The sequence below is a fragment of the Drosophila erecta genome, unplaced genomic scaffold, assembly GCF_003286155.1.
Source record: "Drosophila erecta strain 14021-0224.00,06,07 unplaced genomic scaffold, DereRS2 tig00000092-arrow-pilon, whole genome shotgun sequence".
In the NCBI taxonomy this organism is placed as follows: Eukaryota; Metazoa; Arthropoda; class Insecta; order Diptera; family Drosophilidae; genus Drosophila; species Drosophila erecta.
Genome location: NW_020825207.1, coordinates 14,012,563 through 14,032,784, shown reverse-complemented (window position 1 = coordinate 14,032,784; position 20,222 = coordinate 14,012,563). Strand labels below are relative to the sequence as shown.

Here is a 20,222-nt window from a genome sequence, read left to right as displayed (position 1 = left end):
TGAGTGGCGATGGTTATCTACTAATGCAGATCTACACTGCATATCTACCAATATCACTATGACTATGTCTTTATTATGACTTTACGATTTTCAAATCCTTCGAATTATCAGTCTGAAAAAGTGGTATTGTATTTTATTCCTGCTTAATTCACAGAATATTTATTTTACTTTAAAAGTACTTCTTGATAAAAAGTATTTTTTACCCATTTTACTATTCAATTCGTATTAGTTAACTACATTTTATCATTCTTATTTATTGAGCATATGCTTGTAGGGAGACTAAATCACATGAATTTGTCGTAAATAAAGGATCAATGTCGTTATGGGTTTTAAAGCCAGTCGCCAATAGCAATCATGACAATCAGAATATTTATTTTACAAGCTTTAAAAGTACATATTATGTACTTGATAAAAAGTATTGTCTACCCATTTTACTTTTTAATTTATACTTGTTGCCTAGTTAGAGTTTGCCACCCATACACTTAACATATTCACTTAATTTAATCGTTCTTATTTACTTGCTACGCAGCATATGTTTGTAGGGAGATTAAATCACATTAATTTTTCGTAAATAAAGGATCAAAAATGTAAGTCTCTCGTTATGGGGTTTAAAGCCAGTCGCCAATGACAATCGTGTTTACCTGGCTTGTTTATCCTGTTTGAAGGACCCTTCGTCCTTTCGGCACTTTTGAGCAGCCACTCGACCGAATTGCACTCAATTTCGCTTTTCGCTCGGCGCTAAAAGCTCTCGGAGCCCAGCAAGCGCCGAAAAGCTCTTGGCGAGCGTTTAGTTGCGCGAGAATTCTCCACGGCAGCGGACGGCATTGCGGAGCGCTTCTCCGTCCCGCTCACTCGATACGCGCGTTTCTGTATAAAATCAAGGGGGCTACCCGCTCCCCCCGTTTCCCCAGCGAATTTCTGGAAGGACTCCGTTCATGCTCCTCTTTTTGTGCCCGCTGAAAAACCCATTCATCTCGCGTGTGTGTGCCGCAAATAGCAGGGGATATTAAAGCAGGAAAATGTTAACCGTGTGCAGTGTGTTGTGAAAAATTATTTGGCCAACTGCAAATGCAAAACGGCACGGGAAAGTACTGAATGGGAAAATAGGAAAATCACGGGGAGTACCAGCAGCCAGCAAGGAAACTCGGAAAAGCGCGCTGGCAGGAGGATGTAGTCGCGGAATTCGCATGCACTTGTCTTGGTGACCTCACTCACACAAACACAAGCACAAGCACACACAGGAGCACAGTGAGTGAACTGTGTGTGTGTGTCAGGATGTGTAAGTGTTTTTGGCGAAATAAAAATGTTTGGCTCCCACGATTGCCATTGATAAGCCACCAAACACACCTGGCTGACTAGAACCTTTCCACCTGTGTGTTTTATATTTTTTGTATTTTTAAGCAGGCCCCCTCACGTAATCCGTTATCCCTTATCCTTTGGGCCCGCCCAACTCCCTTTGATGCTGGCGTGTGGTATATAGCCACGGGTATATGGCCAAGCTCAACTGAATGCTGCCACTGCCACTGCCACTTGAGCAGCTGAGTCGTTCTCAAAAGCCAACGCCGCACAATTTGGACAGCTATTTTTATGCGGGCTGAGTGCGGCTTTGGCTGAATTAGTTTGCGCATAAATTTTGCCACAGCAATGGGGTGCTCGAGTTGTTTGTGAAGCAAAACAGACAAATAGGGCATTAAGAATACATAACTCGCGGTCTACTAACCTATATATGGAGTATCTTTATTTTGCACGCATTTGTGGGATAACACTTGTTCAAATGTTTAGGCAAAAATCTTTAAGGTCTTTTCCAAACGATTTTTATATGACAACAGCCACAGACGCACATATGTATGTATGTACAAACGTCTGCCCTTGACAAACTTGTGTTCTTTTCGAAATAATTAATTGTGAGAAACGAAAATAACATTTTAACAGATGGCAAAGACTAACGAAATTGAAGCTTATAAACTTTATAATAAAACGGTTATTGATTTCGGTTTTCTGCCATCCGTTTGCAGCGTTGAACTTATAGAACCCCCCTCGCTCCGATTTTGGCGCTATGTCAGCAAGGGGTTAAGACCGATAACCCCTGAAACGCACAGGTTCCGCGGACTTTGCGGCGGCCATTCCCCTCCCCGGCCCCTCACTTTCAGCTGCTGTTTCGTCATGGCACTTATGGCGTCTTTGCATGCCGCTGCGCTTCCGGTCCACACACACGCACACACACTAACACACTCTCACCCCACTGAACGCTCACACACACTGAGACACGCAAGTACATCGATGGCAGTTGGCATGGCTAAATGAAAATAAGTGGCCAACACACTGGGCGCTTATGTTCGGTTCTGTTCAGTTTCTATGTGCTATATAGTCTGTCTAGATGTCGCGTGCTATTTGCCTGATACAGTTTTTAATTATCGCATGGCGCTCATTTCTCAGCTCTGCTCTTTTCGACTTGCGATTAATTTGTTCCTGTTTATGTGGCCATCTGACAAGGCAACATTCAAGAGCGGAAAAGCTGGGAAAACTGTCGCCACTGGTGGCCTCGAGGTGTCTGCCCTTTTCAGCCCTAATATTTCCCTTCACCATCCGCATCACCCGCTGTTTAGGACCCAATGTATTTCTTGATTGAAATTGCAGCCGCCATCTGCAAATTGGCAAACGTAAAATTGGACATAGCCATTCGAGCACGAACGCATAAATTGATTGTCGCAATTGGCGCAAAAGCAGCTGAGAATGTAGTCTGGATGGAGTTTCAAAAGTGGCTTCCTTGGCAAGATACTGTCACATATCTAGGGGAAAATGGGGCAGTGGAAAATTACAACTTCTTCAGCTGCAATTCGTATATACACAGAGAAACAAATAAATTATTTGCTTATGTTGTCTACGAATGTAAAAATTGGAATATTTCTCATATATAAAAAGAAGAGAATGTGTCCACTTTGAAAAAAGACCAGCACTCTTTTGGGAAATTTAGTTTAGCTAATTTAGAAAGTTTACTACTTTTTCTCTCTGGATTTGTTCCTCCTGGCTGTTGGTTGCAGGCGAGTTGTAATTGCTCGGCTCCGAAATGGCCGGCCCACAAAGGTAACCCAGTTAATTAAAATGAAAGCTTCGGGCCAGCGCAATTGTGGCCGCCCAACTACCGCACATATCCTGGCAGTATCCTCCCTGAGGGCAGACACACTCGTTCAGACTCAGAAATTGAGTAATCCCAGCCTTAGAGACCCTTATGAGGCATCAGTGTAAGCCAGGCCATCGCCAAGACTGGCATAATCCCGCTTAATATCATCATTATCCTGGCAGTTAATTAGGCAACTGTCCATCGGAGATGTGCTGCATTTATGAGCTGCCAAACGAGCTGTCCATCAGCTGGGATCACGCTGCGTATACGCAATTTACATGTAGACTTGAACCACGGACGCAAGTCGCGCTCGGTGGTCCTCCACTTGCTGTACATTTTTAAGGAGTCCCCGATTCAAATAAGGACACAATTCGCATAAATAATCCATGCATAATTCAGTTCTTGGGCTGAAGCGCAAAAAAGAACTAAACTGCTGGTTGTGGCGGTGACCAAGAAAATATTGTATGCATGCTAAAAAGAAATTCCATGAATAATTCAGAGTCGAAAACAAATTGAGGAAAATCATTTATCCGAGAGCAATGCTGCGTTGGAAAATGCAAAAAGTCCAAGAATTTCCCATGGAAATTCGAGTCACTTGAGGCAGATGCTTGATTTGCTTTGTTTGGCTTTCTGACAGCCCAGACTGTGCTAACTATGAATATCTGATCCATATGGCACGGCTGAAAGACTCTCGATTGTCTGGCGCGATATATTTATACACATACAAAATTCATACGCAATTCATTCATTTTCGCCTGGACGCCCACCTGGGGACCCAAAAGTAACACCCTGGCAAACGGCATGCGATTAAACTGTAGGCCTGTGATAAGTCTAGTTTCGGTTCGTTGCGTGCTGGGTAAACATGATAATCAGAACCACAACAAAGCCGCACAGTGGGGTACAGTGTTACAACGCTAACGCCGACGGCAACCGGCAAAGCTACAAACGACGGGGCACCCAGACAGCTCCATGTCCCCCAGTTGCGCATGAATGGATTGGGATTGTGCTCGCCGGCAGTGACGTCATTCCTAACTAAACAGGGCCAATAAGCCGAAGGGCAGAAAAAGACTTGAGCACAACAATGCAGGAAGGAACTGTGGAAAAACTTTGCCTACACACGCGAAAAATGCTTATAATTGGAAAATTTCAGTTAAGTCTGTTTGTAAGGAAGTGTAATCAAGCTAAAAGTTCTGTACAAAAATTGGTAACAATGTATGGAATCCATTTAAAATAGCATCTAAAGCGGCATTCCACATTTTGTTTTCCTTTGAATATGACATGTAAATATACTTTTAACATCAGTGCAGGCGAACGGAAATAGAATCGCTGAAATGTCAGAAAAAGTCAACAGGTGAGCAGGTCGAAGGAAAGACACAGTGAAAGCGCAAATGTGCTATTGGTGCCATATGACACTTGCTGACCCATGTTTAAATAATGGATGACCGGCCTTGAGCGAGCTCGATTTATTGACTAAAGTTGTAAGTCGAATCCATAATTGATGTCTGATGTTTCCTTCATATTGCGTGATTACGCAGGCCAATTTCCGATATGGTTACCAGCATGATATGGCCGAAACCCAAAAACAATAATGACCTGCTGCGATGAAAAGGATATACAGGATATATACACCATTTCATTATTTTGAGGCCGTAAAACGGCGGTAAAACATTCCGTTTTTATGCTTATCGAAAGCACGTGCTCTCCAGCTAAAGAAATGGCACTTAGCATTGTTAATGGTATTAAATGAGGCCCGGCCACATGGCGTATGTGCGATAATTTGAGGGAACTTTCCCTTCGGCTCAAGGTTTATGGCCACAAAAGTTTTTCTGACTTGAGTTGGCTAATTGCAGTACGCAGTCAAGATTCAAATGAATTTATTTTCTTTCTGGCAAGCAGCAAGAACACTTCAGATTGAGAGCCCAAAAGTATGCAACTCTTTTGGGGGCCAAACACTGCCGTCCAAACTAAAGGGCACACTAAAACCTTATATTTATGTAGCAGGCCGCACCAAAAAAGTAGGTTGAACATATGTGTATGTGTGGTGTGGGTGGAAAACTAATGACAGACACATAAGCCAGAAAGTGCTCCTCCGGGAAAAGTTGCCCACAAACATTCGGAATTAAAGGCGTGGTGGCAGTAAACCACACCTGTATGTGGGCGCTGGGAAATCTGCATTTCACATGCATTAAAGTAATTGAAAGTACATGGAAATGTTTTCGGTTGCACAAGACTCAGACGAATTGCTGCTGCAGCACCAATGTCCTTGCCACGGCTTGGCCCCCAAGGAATTGCCACCACCCACCGCATATCGCGCTCTCACTCGCTCGACTTCCATTTCATTCATTAAAACAATATAAACAGTGTAAAATGTCCGAGAAAATACCGAAAATTTAAAGCTTTTTTACACGGGGTGCGTAAAGCTTTGTCGCTTATCCCACCCAAATGGGCTCACACTCACATTTCCATTCAGTGACGCCATCGTTGGATGCTTTTCCAATTTTCGCGGCACCGAAGAGAGAAAAATACAGCCAGCTGCAGCATCGCAAGGCATTAATAATGCAAGAGGGAAAGCCGGGCGGCCACCCACAACCACCCACAACCACCAGGCTACCAACCACCACCCACTCACTTACGTTCAGCCCAATGCCACAAACACACTCACACACAGAAAGGGCATACACTGTAGCTGTGTGTGCGCCTTCGTTAACAATAACAAATGCCAAAGGAGAGCAAAAGTTACGGTTGGCCCAAAGAGCAGGGGCTGGTGGGGATGGAACCGTAGCGCCAGACAGCGAATCCGAATCCGAAGCAGTCTTCTAGGGGCACTGCCAGCGTGCAGTTCGCCCAGCGCCGCGTGGAAAATCGCGAGAAAATCGTATAGTCGCACCACAATTGTGCAAAACCCGATACATCAGATATCCAGATATATCTGGCATAAATAAATGAAATAACACGTGCCTGGAAGTGCAGCTAAAGCAGTCAAAAAGTTCTGTAGTCAATTATTCATTTCAATTTACCTCGTGCTCGCGAGTGTTGGTCATGTCATGCAACCGCTGCATCTCGGCAACTCCTTCAAGTCCTCGAAGAGCTCGGAGAGGCCACAAGCCTCCGTGTTGTGCCACAGAATTAATAAAATATTCCCAGTCACAGGTACACCTATTTACCCAGGGTATATAGCAGGGTGGACATAACGAGCCTCGTGCATAATGCATACAACTTAATAGAATCCGGCTGGCTGTCACTTTTCTGCGGATATCACTTTTCTGATAAATGCGTGTGCAAACTGAGAAATGGCAGCCAAATATGCAGTGATTTATCATAAAGTCGAGGGAGTCGCCTTCTCAAAACGCAGTGGCCATTAGTTTCCAAGTTAATTTGTGGTTCTAGACATTCATGTAAATCAAAGTGCCACCAGTTTGCACTCGATAAATTTGGTTTTTATTGTAGTAGCTGATAAATCAAAGAATATTCAAAATATACTCAAAATTCCATTTTCCAAACTCACCCATAAAAGTCTGTACTGTGCGCAAACTGCATGTGGCAAAAGTATTGAAAGTATAAATGTTCAAATAACGAATGACTGGCATTTATGTAAACACAATTGTCATACTTTTCGGTTTGCGAAATATGTATAGTACGTATGAGCAATTTAGGTTTTATAAGTGGTGGCTTGTTTTCCACTTTTTGATGACCACATCAACGAATGGAAAGACTCATTCCATTTTCCTATTGCTCCGTGTAATTTTCATAATTAAGACAATCGCAAAAGAGCAGTGATGTCATGGAGGCAATTGAATCGCCTGAAAACACTCAATTTTCCTCGAATATTGCATGGGGTAAATATGTATGAGTGTTGACTTTTGTAGTACATGATTTATCAATGGGTCGCTGGAATTTTGTTAAATCGATTGTGGGAGTTGCGTGCTGAAAGCAGGTGAAATAACACTTACCCGTTCTGCCATCTCCCACCTGCTTTCAGCACGCATCCACTACGTTGACCAGGTGGAGCAGGAGGAGTTGGATCACCAGCAGCACCAGCAGCAGCCGGGCAGCAGCTCCACCATCAGCGGTTCCACACCGCCGCTCCGGATCTCGCCACATGGTTCTCCCAAGTTGCAGCAATCGCAGCGCCTGGGCAAGCATCTCAGCAAATCCGCCTCGGAGTTGAATGGTCACGACTGCCATCTCAGTGAATCACCGCACATATCACCGAAGAGGGCCAAGAGTGCCGTGGCCCAGCAGTTGGCTGGAGTCGGTTCGGGGGGCGTGGCCAGCGGCGTGGGCGTGCTGCAGAAGACGCACGGATTCTTCAACAATCTTCGGCATCGCTGGAGTCGCGCGAAGAGCAAAGATCGCCTGGGTCGCAAGTCGCCCAGCGATTTCCTCGAAGAAAGCACCGACTATGCGGCGGATTATAGTTCCGAAAGCAGCTCCGTGACGCAGAGTCCTCGGCATCGCAGCACCACCATTGGTGGCTCACCACTGGCCCGGGAATTCCGAGCCACGGCCAAGATGGCGCAGGTTATCCAGCGTTTTGGGGGCTCCATGGAGGGCAGGATAGATGAGCATCCGGAGAACGGTTCAGCCGGCTGCAGTCCACCGGAGTTGACCACCCAACAGCAATTGGAGGCCCTGCAGGTTGGTGGCATCTCATCCGGCATCTCTTTCTTTGCTTCACTTCTTTTACCAATTGGTGCTCACTTTGGTTCTGACTTTATTGACTTTTCTTTTACGCAATGGCACTAACTGAAATTTCCCGGCATTCTATGAAATTTTCAATTTTCGATTATCGCTTTGCCAACGACTCGCTGTGCTGCACAACTCTAACTAACTGATTAATGCAAATGAAAACGCAACTGCAATCGATCAGGCCAACGAACTGCGTCGCAAGCGCGAAGCCCAATTACGTCAATTCGTCTTCTTTCAGCTGCGCGTGCATCTCAAATCCGGCAGCGACCTGGTGGCCATGGACAAGAATGGTGAGCACATCCCAGCACCCAAATCTCCTCATCGCCATCACCATCACCATCCCATTACCATTATCCTGTCCACTCCTTTGTGCTTAATTAAGCACTGGTCACAATGCACTGGCACTGCAGCGAGAAATTTCTTTTGTCTTTCGTCCCTGCCGCAGGACTGAGTGATCCTTATGTCAAGTTCAAGGTCGGCGGCCGCCTCCTCCACAAGTCGCGCACCATTCACCGGGACCTGAATCCCGTGTGGGACGAGGTCTTCATCGTGCCCATCGAGGACCCCTTCCAGCCGATTATCGTCAAGGTGAGTCCGGGGAAGTTTGGGGTGACCTGTCAGGCACTTCAGAAAAGTTGCGCATTGTGTTACACACAGAGAAATTTTGCTTCATAATTGTGATCAGTTGTTGTGGCTGAACGACTGTAATGCAGAGTAGCAACTAAAGGCCTTTAGATTTCAAAATCTGTCCCATTATATAGGTAGAAAACAGAGGTACAAATATTTTTATAAAAGTCGGCAAAAAATAATTATGGATAATTACTATTCAAGCTAAGAAATATAATGGATTTAGTTGGATTTAGTTTAGTTTATAAAAAGTCGTCAAGAAATAGATAGATAGATAATTACTGTTCAAGCTAAGAAATATAATGGATTTAGTTGGATAAATCCTATTTTAATTCATTCTTCAAATGTATAATGCACAGTTGAACTTTGGCCTACAGTGTGCAAAACATAATTAAAAGTCTTTGTCTAACTTTTGAGAGGTTATGAAATGAAATGGGGGTTCTTTTAGTTCTTAGTTCTTGTTCACAAATAGTTTAGCCCAGATAAGGATGGCAATATGCGATAAGAAATCCGTCGCGGGCCGCAAGTACGGTAGCGTGGCCGAGCGGTCTAAGGCGCTGGTTTAAGGCACCAGTCTCCTCGGAGGCGTGGGTTCGAATCCCACCGCTGCCAGAGAGAAACTTTTTTATTGCAGAAATCCATTTTCAGCCAGGGAACGTATAGTTTTTGAAGTGTCGGAGCCACAATCTGAATCGAATTCCCAAAAGCGCCCATCTCCATCTAATCAATGTGAATTTCCGTTTTGTCTCAATCAATACGCTTTGCAATCAGGTTTTCGACTACGATTGGGGACTGCAGGACGACTTTATGGGCTCGTCCAAGCTGGACTTAACGCAATTGGAATTGGGCAAGGCCGAGGACATCCACCTGCAGCTGTGCGACTCCAGCGGAAATGGCGGAAGTGGCTTGGGCGAGATACTCATCAATTTGACGCTGTGGCCGCGCAGTCAGGAGGACAAGGAAATGGTGAGTGGCATCCATAAATCCATATAACCTATTGTTCGGGGTTCTTTGGAACAGTCGGAAGCAGCTCGTCTGGGCCATCAATCAGCCCTTCACCCGGCGGTTTTCCACACAGAGCTAAGCGATTGTCTCGCTACCTTTTGTCTGGCACCCTTAATTGCCTCTCGACTGGCTCCGACCCGCAACCCACCTTTTATTTATAAGCGCTTGCTTACCTAGTAACCTTATTTATGGCTCAGCGGAATTAGTTTGACATGGCTTCTGGTTTTGCTTTCGGATAGACACACACGAAGCATTAACTTTGATCCAGTGCCCGCAACTAACCCGAACTAAAGCCGCACAATTGAGCTGTTTTCCAACTATGGCAACTCATCATGACTAGCTTTCATGGGCGGGAGAGCCACGATCGCAGTGGCTCAACAAATAAAAGCTTGAGCTGACTTGGTATTGCATGTTATCTCTCAACGAGGGCGCTCGAAAACAAACAAATGGCTCTGTATTTTCCCGTTAAAAAAGAGATATGCGGTAGTCGCTGTCTAAATACCCTATGGTCAGGAGATTCGTAAAATCAATATGCAATATAGATCCGAAAAAAGATAATGCTAACTGCAGGGATGTGTTAGAATCATACCTTTGTAAAAATATGTAGATATAATAGCATATGTTTCCAATAGCGCCCATTAACTAAGTGCTTAATTTAATTATATAAATATATAAACATATATTTTCGGTGCTCTTAATAGTCCAATAACGAGTAAATGAGCAATGCAGATTCGTATCACTCATTTAATGCTATTTGTAATGTGATACCTATTAGTCTGAATTAGCATGAACCTGCCCATTTCCATTACATGCACTCGTGTGTAAGAGCTTTTTGTCTAGTCCGGCATACCTCGTTATAGAGCACTTAGTGCATTCCTCTCGCAATCGCAAGACCTCACTCCAAATGGGTTTAGTCACCGTTGGAGCCTCGAGAGCGAAGTGCGGCTTTGGGTTTCGAATTGGGGCCTGTGTAATTCGCTGTCTGGTTTAGTTGGGGCTCTCGAGCGCGGATCATGTTGGGCAACAGTTGGCCCGGTTGCAAGCGGGCTCCTCGCATGGTGCTCAAACATGTGAGGAGGCAGCACGAGGAGTTGCGGGAGCAACTGGAGCAGGGATGCGACGAGCTCAGGGAGGTGGCCGAGTCTTATTTTCCGGATGTCTTGCAGCACTTTCAGCGCAACTCGAAACTGGCCGAGTCATCGAAGCGATTGAAGTCGCAGATCTGGAGCTCAGTGGTCACCATACTGCTGGTCAAAGCCAAGGATTTGCCCTTAGCTGAAGATGGCAGCAAGCTGAATGATACTCACTTCAAATTCAGGTAAGTTGATTACCACGATTATTGACTGGTAATAGTTAACGTGTACTATTAATTCAGATTGGGCAATGAGAAGTACAAGAGCAAGTCTTCCTGGACGGAGCGCTGGCTGGAGCAGTTCGACCTGCACCTGTTTGATGAAGATCAAAACCTGGAGATCGCACTTTGGAACCGGAATACCCTCTATGGCAAGGCCATTATAGACCTCAGCGTTTTTCAACGCGAAAACACGCATGGCATTTGGAAGCCTCTTGAAGATTGCCCAGGTGAAGTGCACCTCATGCTCACCATTAGTGGAACCACTGCCCTGGAGACGATCAGCGATCTGAAGGCCTTCAAGGAGGATCCTCGAGAGGCTCAATTGCTAAGGGATAGATACAAATTTCTAAGATGCCTCCAAAATCTCCGTGACGTGGGTCACCTCACTGTAAAGGTCTTTGGGGCCACTGGATTGGCGGCGGCGGATATAGGCGGCAAATCCGATCCCTTTTGTGTACTGGAACTGGGTAACGCCAGACTGCAAACCCAAACCGAGTATAAAACACTCACTCCTAATTGGAATAAGATATTTACTTTGTAAGTAACGCTAGACTTCTTTCAATGCCATATCTTTCTAACTATCAACTTCGCATTTCAGCAACGTGAAAGACATCACTCAGGTCTTGGAGATCACCGTCTTCGACGAGGATCGCGACCACCGCGTAGAGTTCCTGGGCAAACTAGTCATTCCCCTCCTAAGGATCAAAAGTGGAGTCAAGAGATGGTATACGCTGAAGGACAAGAACCTCTGTGTGCGGGCCAAAGGAAACTCACCACAAATTCAGCTGGAGTTGACGGTAGTCTGGAGCGAGATCCGCGCCGTTTGTCGAGCCCTGCAGCCCAAGGAGGAAAAACTCATCCAGCAGGAAGCCAAGTTCAAGCGACAGCTCTTTCTGCGCAACGTGAACAGACTCAAGGAGATAATCATGGACATCCTAGATGCGGCGCGCTATGTGCAGTGAGTATAGGCTTCAAATCGCAATTTCCTGCAAACTCACTGTCTGTTTTTAAAGGAGCTGCTTCGAGTGGGAATCTCCAGTGCGATCAAGCATAGCGTTCGTCTTATGGATAGTCGCCTGTGTGTACGGCGATCTGGAGACAGTACCCCTCGTCCTACTGCTCATCATACTAAAGTAGGTAGCTAAGTGAGAGATCATCCCAATACTTATCAATTTCCCTTTAGAAACTGGCTGGTTCGCCTCATCACGGGCACCACAGATGCAGCTGCTCACTACGACTATGAGTACGACGAGGATGATGATGATGACAAGGAGAAGGAGGAAAAGAAGTCCATCAAGGAGAGACTACAGGCCATTCAAGAAGTCTCCCAAACCGTGCAGAATACCATCGGCTACCTGGCTTCTTTAGGCGAGAGCACCATGAAGTGAGATTTACTATTTCTGAGATGTATCCTGTATCTATATGAATACTGTGTAATCCCTAGCACATTCAACTTTTCCGTCCCCGAGCTGACCTGGCTGGCTGTGGTTTTGTTATTGGGCGCCATTCTGGTCCTGCATTTTGTCCCACTCCGCTGGCTGCTGCTCTTCTGGGGCCTGATGAAGTTCTCCAGACGTTTGCTAAGACCCAATACCATTCCCAACAACGAGCTATTGGACTTCCTATCGCGAGTGCCAGATAACGAGGAGATTGTAAGTGGTCTTATATGCGCTATATGCGATTAACTAGCTGCCTTAACTATAAATAATGTTTTTTCAGAATCAATATCGAGAGCTGCCCCCATCGGCACCCACCGATCAGACGCGCAACAATCCCAAGAAGAAGCTGAAAGGATCATAGTCCATAACCAGCGCTGATGCGGCAATGGCGTCCCTCTCGCCGCTGCAGTCCAGCGCACTAGGAGGAGCAGCAGGAGCAAGCGGAAGCGGAAGCGGAAGCGGATACGGATCCGGCGGAAGGCAGCAGCAGCTGATGCAGCGCTTCCGGGCCAACACCAGCCAGTTGAAGCACAAGTTTGGCCAGGCCAAGAGCCTCAGTCTGAGCCATAGCGAATTCAATTAGACACCAAAGTTGGTTAGCTAGTTAAGAATCGAAGTCAACCAGTTCCACCCATAGACGGAAACAACACGCAATTCACCTTGACTCAATTATGCAGCACCAAATTGCTTCACTTATTTTAATACAATTATATATATACACACACGAAAGAAGGATATTAATGTAAATGTGCGCAAAACTCAAAACTATTTACACAATGCGATTATGTACATACACAAGGATAGCGGATATTACTAGGAATCTATTGAAACATTGCATGTACTTAAGGTAACCTCTCTCAAAGATCTATTCGAATATTTACCAAAACTCAAATTGCTAACTACCAGATTCCTTTTGCGCGGATCCAAATGCGATTAATTATTTATTGTGTATTTCAATTTGTGATATTTTCAAAGAATTTTGCAACTAGGCTTACTACTTAATGTGACTTAACCCACGGAAGCTCAGTACCGCACCGAAGTTTCCCCCAAACTCCATTTACAATTTACCACTCGATTGCACTCGACTCGTTTAAGGACGCTTTTTCATGATATACCTTTACATATATACCTAATCCTAAGCCTTATCCTTACCAAATTTATTGTAATTATTTCACTCGGAAAGATTGTTCAAAACATTTTCTAAAACCTATATTTATTAACTTCGTCTAGGATAATCAGCTCTTAAAAGGCCTCGGCCCAGCCATACAAATATATATAAAAATGAATTGCTATGTAACCCACTCCGATTGATCCATTTGATACATTTTAGATAGTTGAACTATTTTATACCCCACAAAAAGAGCAACAACAAAGTTTTTATATACATACCAACTCAATTGATTAATTAGCACCTAAGTTAAGTTTGTTATTTTTAAATATATATGATTGTAAAAATAATAAAAAACAACAAATATTTTTCGGATTTCGCTCAAATGATGTTGCTTTGAAAAATACATTGACCACTGTGCGCAATGGTGCTAAAACTGTAACTGTCCATGCAGATTCTAATAAGGTAAGGTAGGTGAAGTGCATGTTTGTTTAGAATGTTTGTTTGCCACTAAATCGCATTTTTATCTGTTTGTTTTGCTCCGTTCTCTGTTTACTTGTCAATTCAGCTTTGCAATGCTTAAAATTAGTAACAGATAAAAGCTGGCAAGTGTGAGTGTCGAACTAGCCACTTAAATGAACACCCCTCTTCGATATGGCTTATCAGCGGTTCCTCTACTTATCTCTACGTATTATACAATAAATGCCCATTTTTTGGTAAGCAAATATTTATATTTAAACATATATGTACGTAGCTGTGAATATCTAAAACTCACATGCTAATATTTGAATTTCTGTGTTATCATTCGATTGCACCCATTTGAGAAATTCCGCTTTCCAAGTCCCTGAGAAATAAAGCATCCTACACCTACCAAAGTCAGAAAAATTTTAAAAAATAACTAAAATCAACGCAAACCTTAGTAATATCTTGAACCAAAAAATTGATATCTGAGTGGAACTGTTTCTGTCAACGAGGGCTTCTCAAACTGTAAGCTTTAGTGCTACGCACCCATAATTACTTGCGAAATATTCCGCCAGTGCCTCTAAATCGGCGAGCTTTTGATAACCACGCCATAATTTCCATTCGGATTTTTCAATGTTGTTTGTTTTGCTCGGCTCTGTTGCTGCTTCTCTGTTTACCTGGCAAGCTTTATGAATCAAAAATCTCCAAACGATCTCCATGTGGAATCTAATGCCACGAGTGCTGGAGATAACCCCTAATCGGGAATTGTATTTGCAGGGGTCTCAAAAGTGGCAATAAAACACAGCAGTCCGGATGACTTTTGTAGGTGCTTATCAGCACTCGGAGTTCCATTCGTCAGACGATTCCCAGACCGAATCGGACCAGCCCACGATTACGCAACAGCATGGAACTTTTTCACTCAATGCGATACGTCTTTAATATACATACGTATAATTTGCATAGAACAGGCAACAGGCATAAAGAAATTGAAAAAGAGGGACTTAGTGCTATATTTAAATGCAGGACTGGTTTGGATGCGGAGGTGACGTGGTGGTGGCCACCACAACCTGTAGTCAGTGACCTAAACCTAAACGCTGAACTTCTCCTTCTTCATCAGGTCGTACACCACGGAGAAGTCCTTGTTGCCCAGACCCTTCTCGCACAGCGACTGGTAGACCTTGTGGGCCAGGGAACCCAGCGGGATGGGTGAGTTGGAGCTGTTGGCCACTCCGGAGGCCAGTCCCAGATCCTTGGTGATCAGGGCCGTGGAGAAACCGCCGGCGTAGTCTCTGTTGGCTGGGGCAGTGGGGCAGACTCCGGGCACGGGGTTGTAGATCTCCGAGGACCAGCAGCGTCCGGTGGAGGAGTTGATGATCTCGGCAAAGATATTGGCATCGAGCCCCTGGCGCACCGCCAGATTCATGGCCTCCGACACACCGATCATCGAGATGGCCAGCATCATGTTGTTGCACAGCTTGGCGGCCTGGCCCATGCCATAGACGCCGCAGTGGGTGATCTTCTTGCCCATGCACTCCAGGACGGCCTTGACGGCATTGTACTCCGCCTCCGTGCCGCCCACCATGAAGGTGAGGGTGGCCTGCTCGGCGCCGGGCACTCCGCCGGAAACGGGTGCATCGATGAACCGGGCTCCCTTGGCGCTGATCTTCTTCTGCAGCGACTTGACCAAATCCGGCGAGATCGTCGACGAGTCAATGAAGATGGTGTTCTTGTTGACGCCATCGGCAGTCATCTCATCGTAGGAGGCATCCACAATGGCGTTGTTCGGCAGCATGGTGATCACAAAGTCCGAGTTCTGGGCCAGCTCTGAGGTCTTGGAGTACACGGTGGCTCCCTTGGCGGCCAGACCATCGCAGGCAGGCTTGGAGATATCGAACACATGCAGCTTGTGGCCGGCCTTGATCAGGTTGCTGGCCATGTTGGCGCCCATGTTGCCCAGGCCCACGAAACCGATGTTCTTGGCTCCGCCCTGGGTGGACATGGCCCTCACCAGGGTCTGGCTCCAGGCATTCAGAACAGCGGGGGACATCACACGTAGCGACATGGCTGCGAAAAGTTCCACAGTGTTATGTAATCTCGAATGGGCAACCAGCCACTAGATCTCACCCACCTGTTAGTCTAAGAAATCTAAGGTATACGGCTGAAACTGCGCGAGTTCTACGTGATCGGATCGCTGTCAGAAGCACACTGCTCCCCGCAGTTGGATGGTCGCTTATTTTCAGCTCATTCCAGCGGCCGCTCGAGAGTTGTCAGCTACACTTAATGGGCCATTAATATTTTCTAAGAAAAGTTCGATTTTTAATCAATAAGCAGCTTTACTGTGTAAGGAAAAACTCTTAAGCTATTTTAAACTACTATAGACGGACGTATTTCATGTTAAGAAAGCAGCTTCATTTTTCATGTAGCTTTAAAATATTTGAAAATATCTATTTCTATCATATAAATCTCATATATTTCAGTTGAGCAATATAATTAAATAGAAACCCCATTTAATGCTACTGAAAATAAACCGCAGTTTTGTGGAATCCGTACGAAAAAAATTCTTTTGGAGCCCCGACAACTCTGCTGGATCAAAACAAGTTCTCTATAAGCATGTAGCTCCTAGCTCTCCACCATATGGTTAGCACATTATATACTGTATATTGTGTCTAGAGTTCCAGTGACGCCGGCAAAAGCTTTTCAGCTCTGCTCTTTCCAATGCTTTTATTTGATTTATTTAATAAGTGAGCGACACGTGCCGCTGTTTCGCTTATCAGTATGGGCAAAACTTTCGATTTTATTTACTTTCATTGACCTTCGGCGCTTCTGGGGGCTTGTGTGCGTGATGGGGGGTTTAGAAATTTGTGGGTGTGTCGCCTCGACGTTGAGTGCCTTGCCCAGAGGCTTCCAAACTGTAAGCTTTTGCGCTGAAATGATTAAAGAACTTCTGGAACCACTGAAATTAATTTAGCTTAAATAACTAAATAATATTTGCGCCCTTCGAAGCTTGAACTCCGTTCATTCAATGCCTCTTTCCTCAATTGAATGAATGAATGAATGGCAACTTGCGAATCGCCTCAATTGCGTGAAATTTCGTGCATAACTAAGTTCACACGAGCAATTTCCAAACTGATGTTTCATTTTACACTCTCCTCAAGGGTTTACTTCGCTACACAAACAGTGATACAGCAGTACCTTTATAGCCTAATACACACAACTTTATAGCCTAATAACTGAAAAGGCCTTAGACCTTGAAAGGCCTAACTACATGGTTAAGACCTTTAAACTGTATTGTTGCATTTATGGCCATTGTAAACATTAGTTTGAACACATTTAATTTATTAGTGTGTGCACTTAATCCGCAAGTTGTTAAATATAAAATTGGTTGTCCAATTGTTAGGGTATGTGAGGATCGTTATCGTACACCCAACTTTTTATAACGTTTTTCTTTTTGCACCTTTCTTGCGCTAGAGCTTTGCCAATACTTGATCCCACAATAAACAATTTGATGTTTCGCGATTTTGCTTGCAATTTTATCACCGCTTTCCGAACCTCAATTGGCGCAGATACTTTTTTCGCCCAAATTGTACAATGGTCATAAGGTTTCGATGCTGCTGCTGAAGTGGTTTTTTTTATTAATGTAGCTGCTCGCATAAAAATCGGCATGCATGAAATTGCAACTGCTCGAGCTGCGTTTCGCAAAATCTCGTCCAATTTACGGCCCGCCTGTCGTGGCTCCGATCTTACGCAATCCTACGGACCTCGTTGTCAGCGAACTGAGTTATGCTTATCAACAGCAAGCCGCTGAAGTACACACGAAAAACTAAAATATGTACATTTTATACATATAATTTCTCCAACTGATATTCAGATACTAAGCAGATATTCTCATAAACACTACATTGAATAGATCTCTTAGGTACAAGGTGAATATCTAAATTGTACATACCTTCATTTGATGTACCTCTTAAAATCTCACCCATTGACATACAAATTTCATAACATTTTGAATTATTATAGATTTCAATCATCTAGAGAAAAAACTGTATTCGAATAAGAGAGCTAGTAAGTAGCCATATCGCAGATACCGCTGATGGTGGTTTTTGGTGATTTATCTGTGTCAGCGCGTCTGCAGCATCCGCCAACGTGCGACGATCGCCTAAGTGCATTTCAATTTGGGGAGTGGAGCGGATCGAGATCGCGACAATGGCGCAAAAATCACATCGAATGGGGGACATCGGTTGCCCAGCAGCGCTCACTTACATAAGCGCTTGTCAATTGTCAAAATACCGGCAAGACCCTTATCTAACGCCATAAAGTGCAATTCAGCGAATGATTAACACGAATATGGGCCGAAACAACAGCAAGTACAGGTGAGAGTGCGTCTCTTTGAAACAATTTACAATTTACAAACCAAAAGCAGAAAAAAAATTAAAAAGCCAAAGGCGCCAAAGAAGCCACAAGCGAAGTGAAGCATTAAAGCGCAAAACTACGAGCTTCAAGTGGACCATTTGGGCTTGGCTTTGGAAAATGTTCATGCTCATGGCATTTGTACACACTCTTATGCGTACATCGTACATCAAGTATACGCAGCGGTGTGCCAAGCTCATTAGGCCGACATTATAACATTTCTCCGCTGCGGTTTCGCCCCACAGTTGGCTGCTACTAATTTCCATGTCAAACACAGGCAGACAGCGAGATTTCACTCATCGTCAACCGCGCACCCACAAATCACAAATCACTAATCACAAAACACAGAAAAAAGCGTGCACTTGAGGCGGCTGAAATAATTCACATTGCGATTGAATTTTATTCGCCCGCAATGCATTACACGCAATCGTTACAGTGTGTTGCAAGAGATTAGGGTTATCCTTTAATAGATCAATCAAAAAATACTAATAGATAAAACGATGCAAGTATGCATAAATGATAATAAGTTTCCATAACTAACCATTGAAATTCATTGAAATTAATTAAATATATTTCAAGGCATAGTATGTTTCTGATTCATGAATCTGGATCTGGTTTCTTGACCCGCCCTGAACTCGCTGCACGCAATGTGATGCATGCGACAGGTCGCCACAATCTGCATGCCACCGCGTAGATCCGTGACTCAGAGAGGAACACATTACCATGTAATTTGCCAGCCAGCGGTTGTGACATCGTGAGCGACTACTGACATTTTTCAGGCAGCCTGTCTTCGATTTCGTTTCCGGCCAGCACGTAATTGAAATTACATTAAGCCAGAAATTTTGGCAGTGAAATTGCGTTCGATAATCACTTTCCTGGGATTTAATTGTTTCCCTGTGCTAGACTTTACTGCTGGACTTTCGCTCTGCTCTCGATCGAATGTACGTTCGGACCTACATTAACATGCCAACTGAAGAGACCACTCCAAAACGATATGAAAATGAAAAACTAACTGAAAACACACACTCACACACGCCCAATGCGGAAAATTGAAATGCAGTTGGAGTCACTGCAGCGGGTTTTGGGAAAGGAAAGTGAAATTATCATCCCAAGCCAAAGCCGCAGCCGCAATCCAACTCAACTCAACTCAACTCAATTCGATTCAATTCATTTTCGATTTCATTCGGCCTGAGTTTTTGAATCGTTTCTAAGGTTCGCGCTTTTTAATACGCCGCGTGCATAATTATTATGTGTTCGCATACGTATGTATCTGCTCACTTAGTCCCCAATTGCCGACACCCTGGCCTACAGCCTATAGTTTAGTGAAATTGAAAATCATTTTTGAAAGTGGTCAAATTATTCGCTGCCCGACAAAACACACATTCCATGCGACCGTTTAGAGCGAATGTGTTTTTCTGTTTGTCGTAATTTTTCATCGCGATGTTGTTTGTGCTTGGCATATATTTTCCATCTTTTTCTGTTTTCTGTGCTTTTCTTTCTTTTTTGGTCACCGTATTACAAAATTTTAATTGCAGTTGGCAGAGTGAACCAAAAAAAAGCGCAGCTGCCGAAAGAGAAATGCTCTTCGAATTGCTTGGCAGTTTATGAACTCTGAAATGCATAAAATAGATTTATTAACCTCAAGGAAAAAAGTGATTAATTTTTTATGGGCAAGCACAACACTTGAAACGTACATTACCAATTAAAAGAGCTTTGAATAGACACTCTGAAAACTAAGAAAACCGACTTACAACTCGAACATAATTAGCTGATTAAAACCCCATTGTTCGGAGCCGTCCCCCGCTGTTTTCACCCACTGATACACTTCCCCCTCCTGATTTGTATCCTCGAATCTCCACCAGCGGCGACATCAACATAAAAACCAACAGCTCGAGCGGCAGATAAATGTTTGGCTAACCCAAATCCACACACAAGGAAGGAAACTAGCGAAGCCTCTCGGCTCGAGAGGCTCTCCGCTGGCAATCCAGTTTTCCAGATTTCGACCACATT

General features: G+C 44.3%; 2 protein-coding genes and 1 non-coding gene across 4 annotated transcripts; 2 read left to right on the top strand and 1 right to left on the bottom strand.

Annotated features, from left to right (window-relative positions):
* The first annotated feature begins 1,259 nt into the window (after positions 1-1,259).
* Positions 1,260-13,679, top strand: LOC6547309 (multiple C2 and transmembrane domain-containing protein). 2 transcript variants are annotated; one of them, XM_026980591.1, is made up of 12 exons: positions 1,260-1,279; positions 7,101-7,759; positions 8,049-8,100; positions 8,256-8,398; positions 9,209-9,403; positions 10,609-10,760; positions 10,818-11,333; positions 11,395-11,754; positions 11,810-11,929; positions 11,980-12,180; positions 12,241-12,448; positions 12,516-13,679. In XM_026980591.1, the coding sequence occupies exons 1-12, from the start codon at positions 1,276-1,278 to the stop codon at positions 12,594-12,596; spliced, it is 2,691 nt and encodes an 896-aa protein (XP_026836392.1). In that variant the 5' UTR covers positions 1,260-1,275; the 3' UTR covers positions 12,597-13,679. The 2 variants fall into 2 exon arrangements, with proteins under 2 accessions (XP_026836392.1, XP_001974734.3); XM_001974698.3 differs by having other exon boundaries at positions 7,992-8,100; positions 12,516-13,672.
* On the top strand, positions 8,968-9,049 carry Trnal-aag. Its single transcript has one exon. It is a non-coding gene; the product is annotated as a tRNA-Leu (tRNA).
* Positions 13,680-14,712: 1,033 nt separating the features above from the next.
* LOC6547189 (probable 3-hydroxyisobutyrate dehydrogenase, mitochondrial) lies at positions 14,713-16,073 on the bottom strand. The gene is made up of 2 exons (XM_026981041.1): positions 15,934-16,073; positions 14,713-15,869 (listed from the first exon to the last, which is right to left on the bottom strand). Exon 2 carries the CDS (start codon positions 15,865-15,867, stop codon positions 14,893-14,895), a length of 975 nt encoding a protein of 324 aa, XP_026836842.1. The 5' UTR covers positions 15,868-15,869; positions 15,934-16,073; the 3' UTR covers positions 14,713-14,892.
* Between the last annotated feature and the right edge of the window lie 4,149 nt (positions 16,074-20,222).

Coding starts and splice junctions, on each gene's coding strand:
- LOC6547309 (XM_001974698.3), top strand. Junction 8,399..9,208: donor TCCAGCCGATTATCGTCAAG/GTGAGTCCGGGG, acceptor CTTTGCAATCAG/GTTTTCGACTACGATTGGGG. Junction 12,449..12,515: donor TGCCAGATAACGAGGAGATT/GTAAGTGGTCTT, acceptor ATGTTTTTTCAG/AATCAATATCGAGAGCTGCC.
- LOC6547189 (XM_026981041.1), bottom strand. CDS start 15,867: ATGTCGCTACGTGTGATGTCCCCCGCTGTTCTGAATGCCTGGAGCCAG.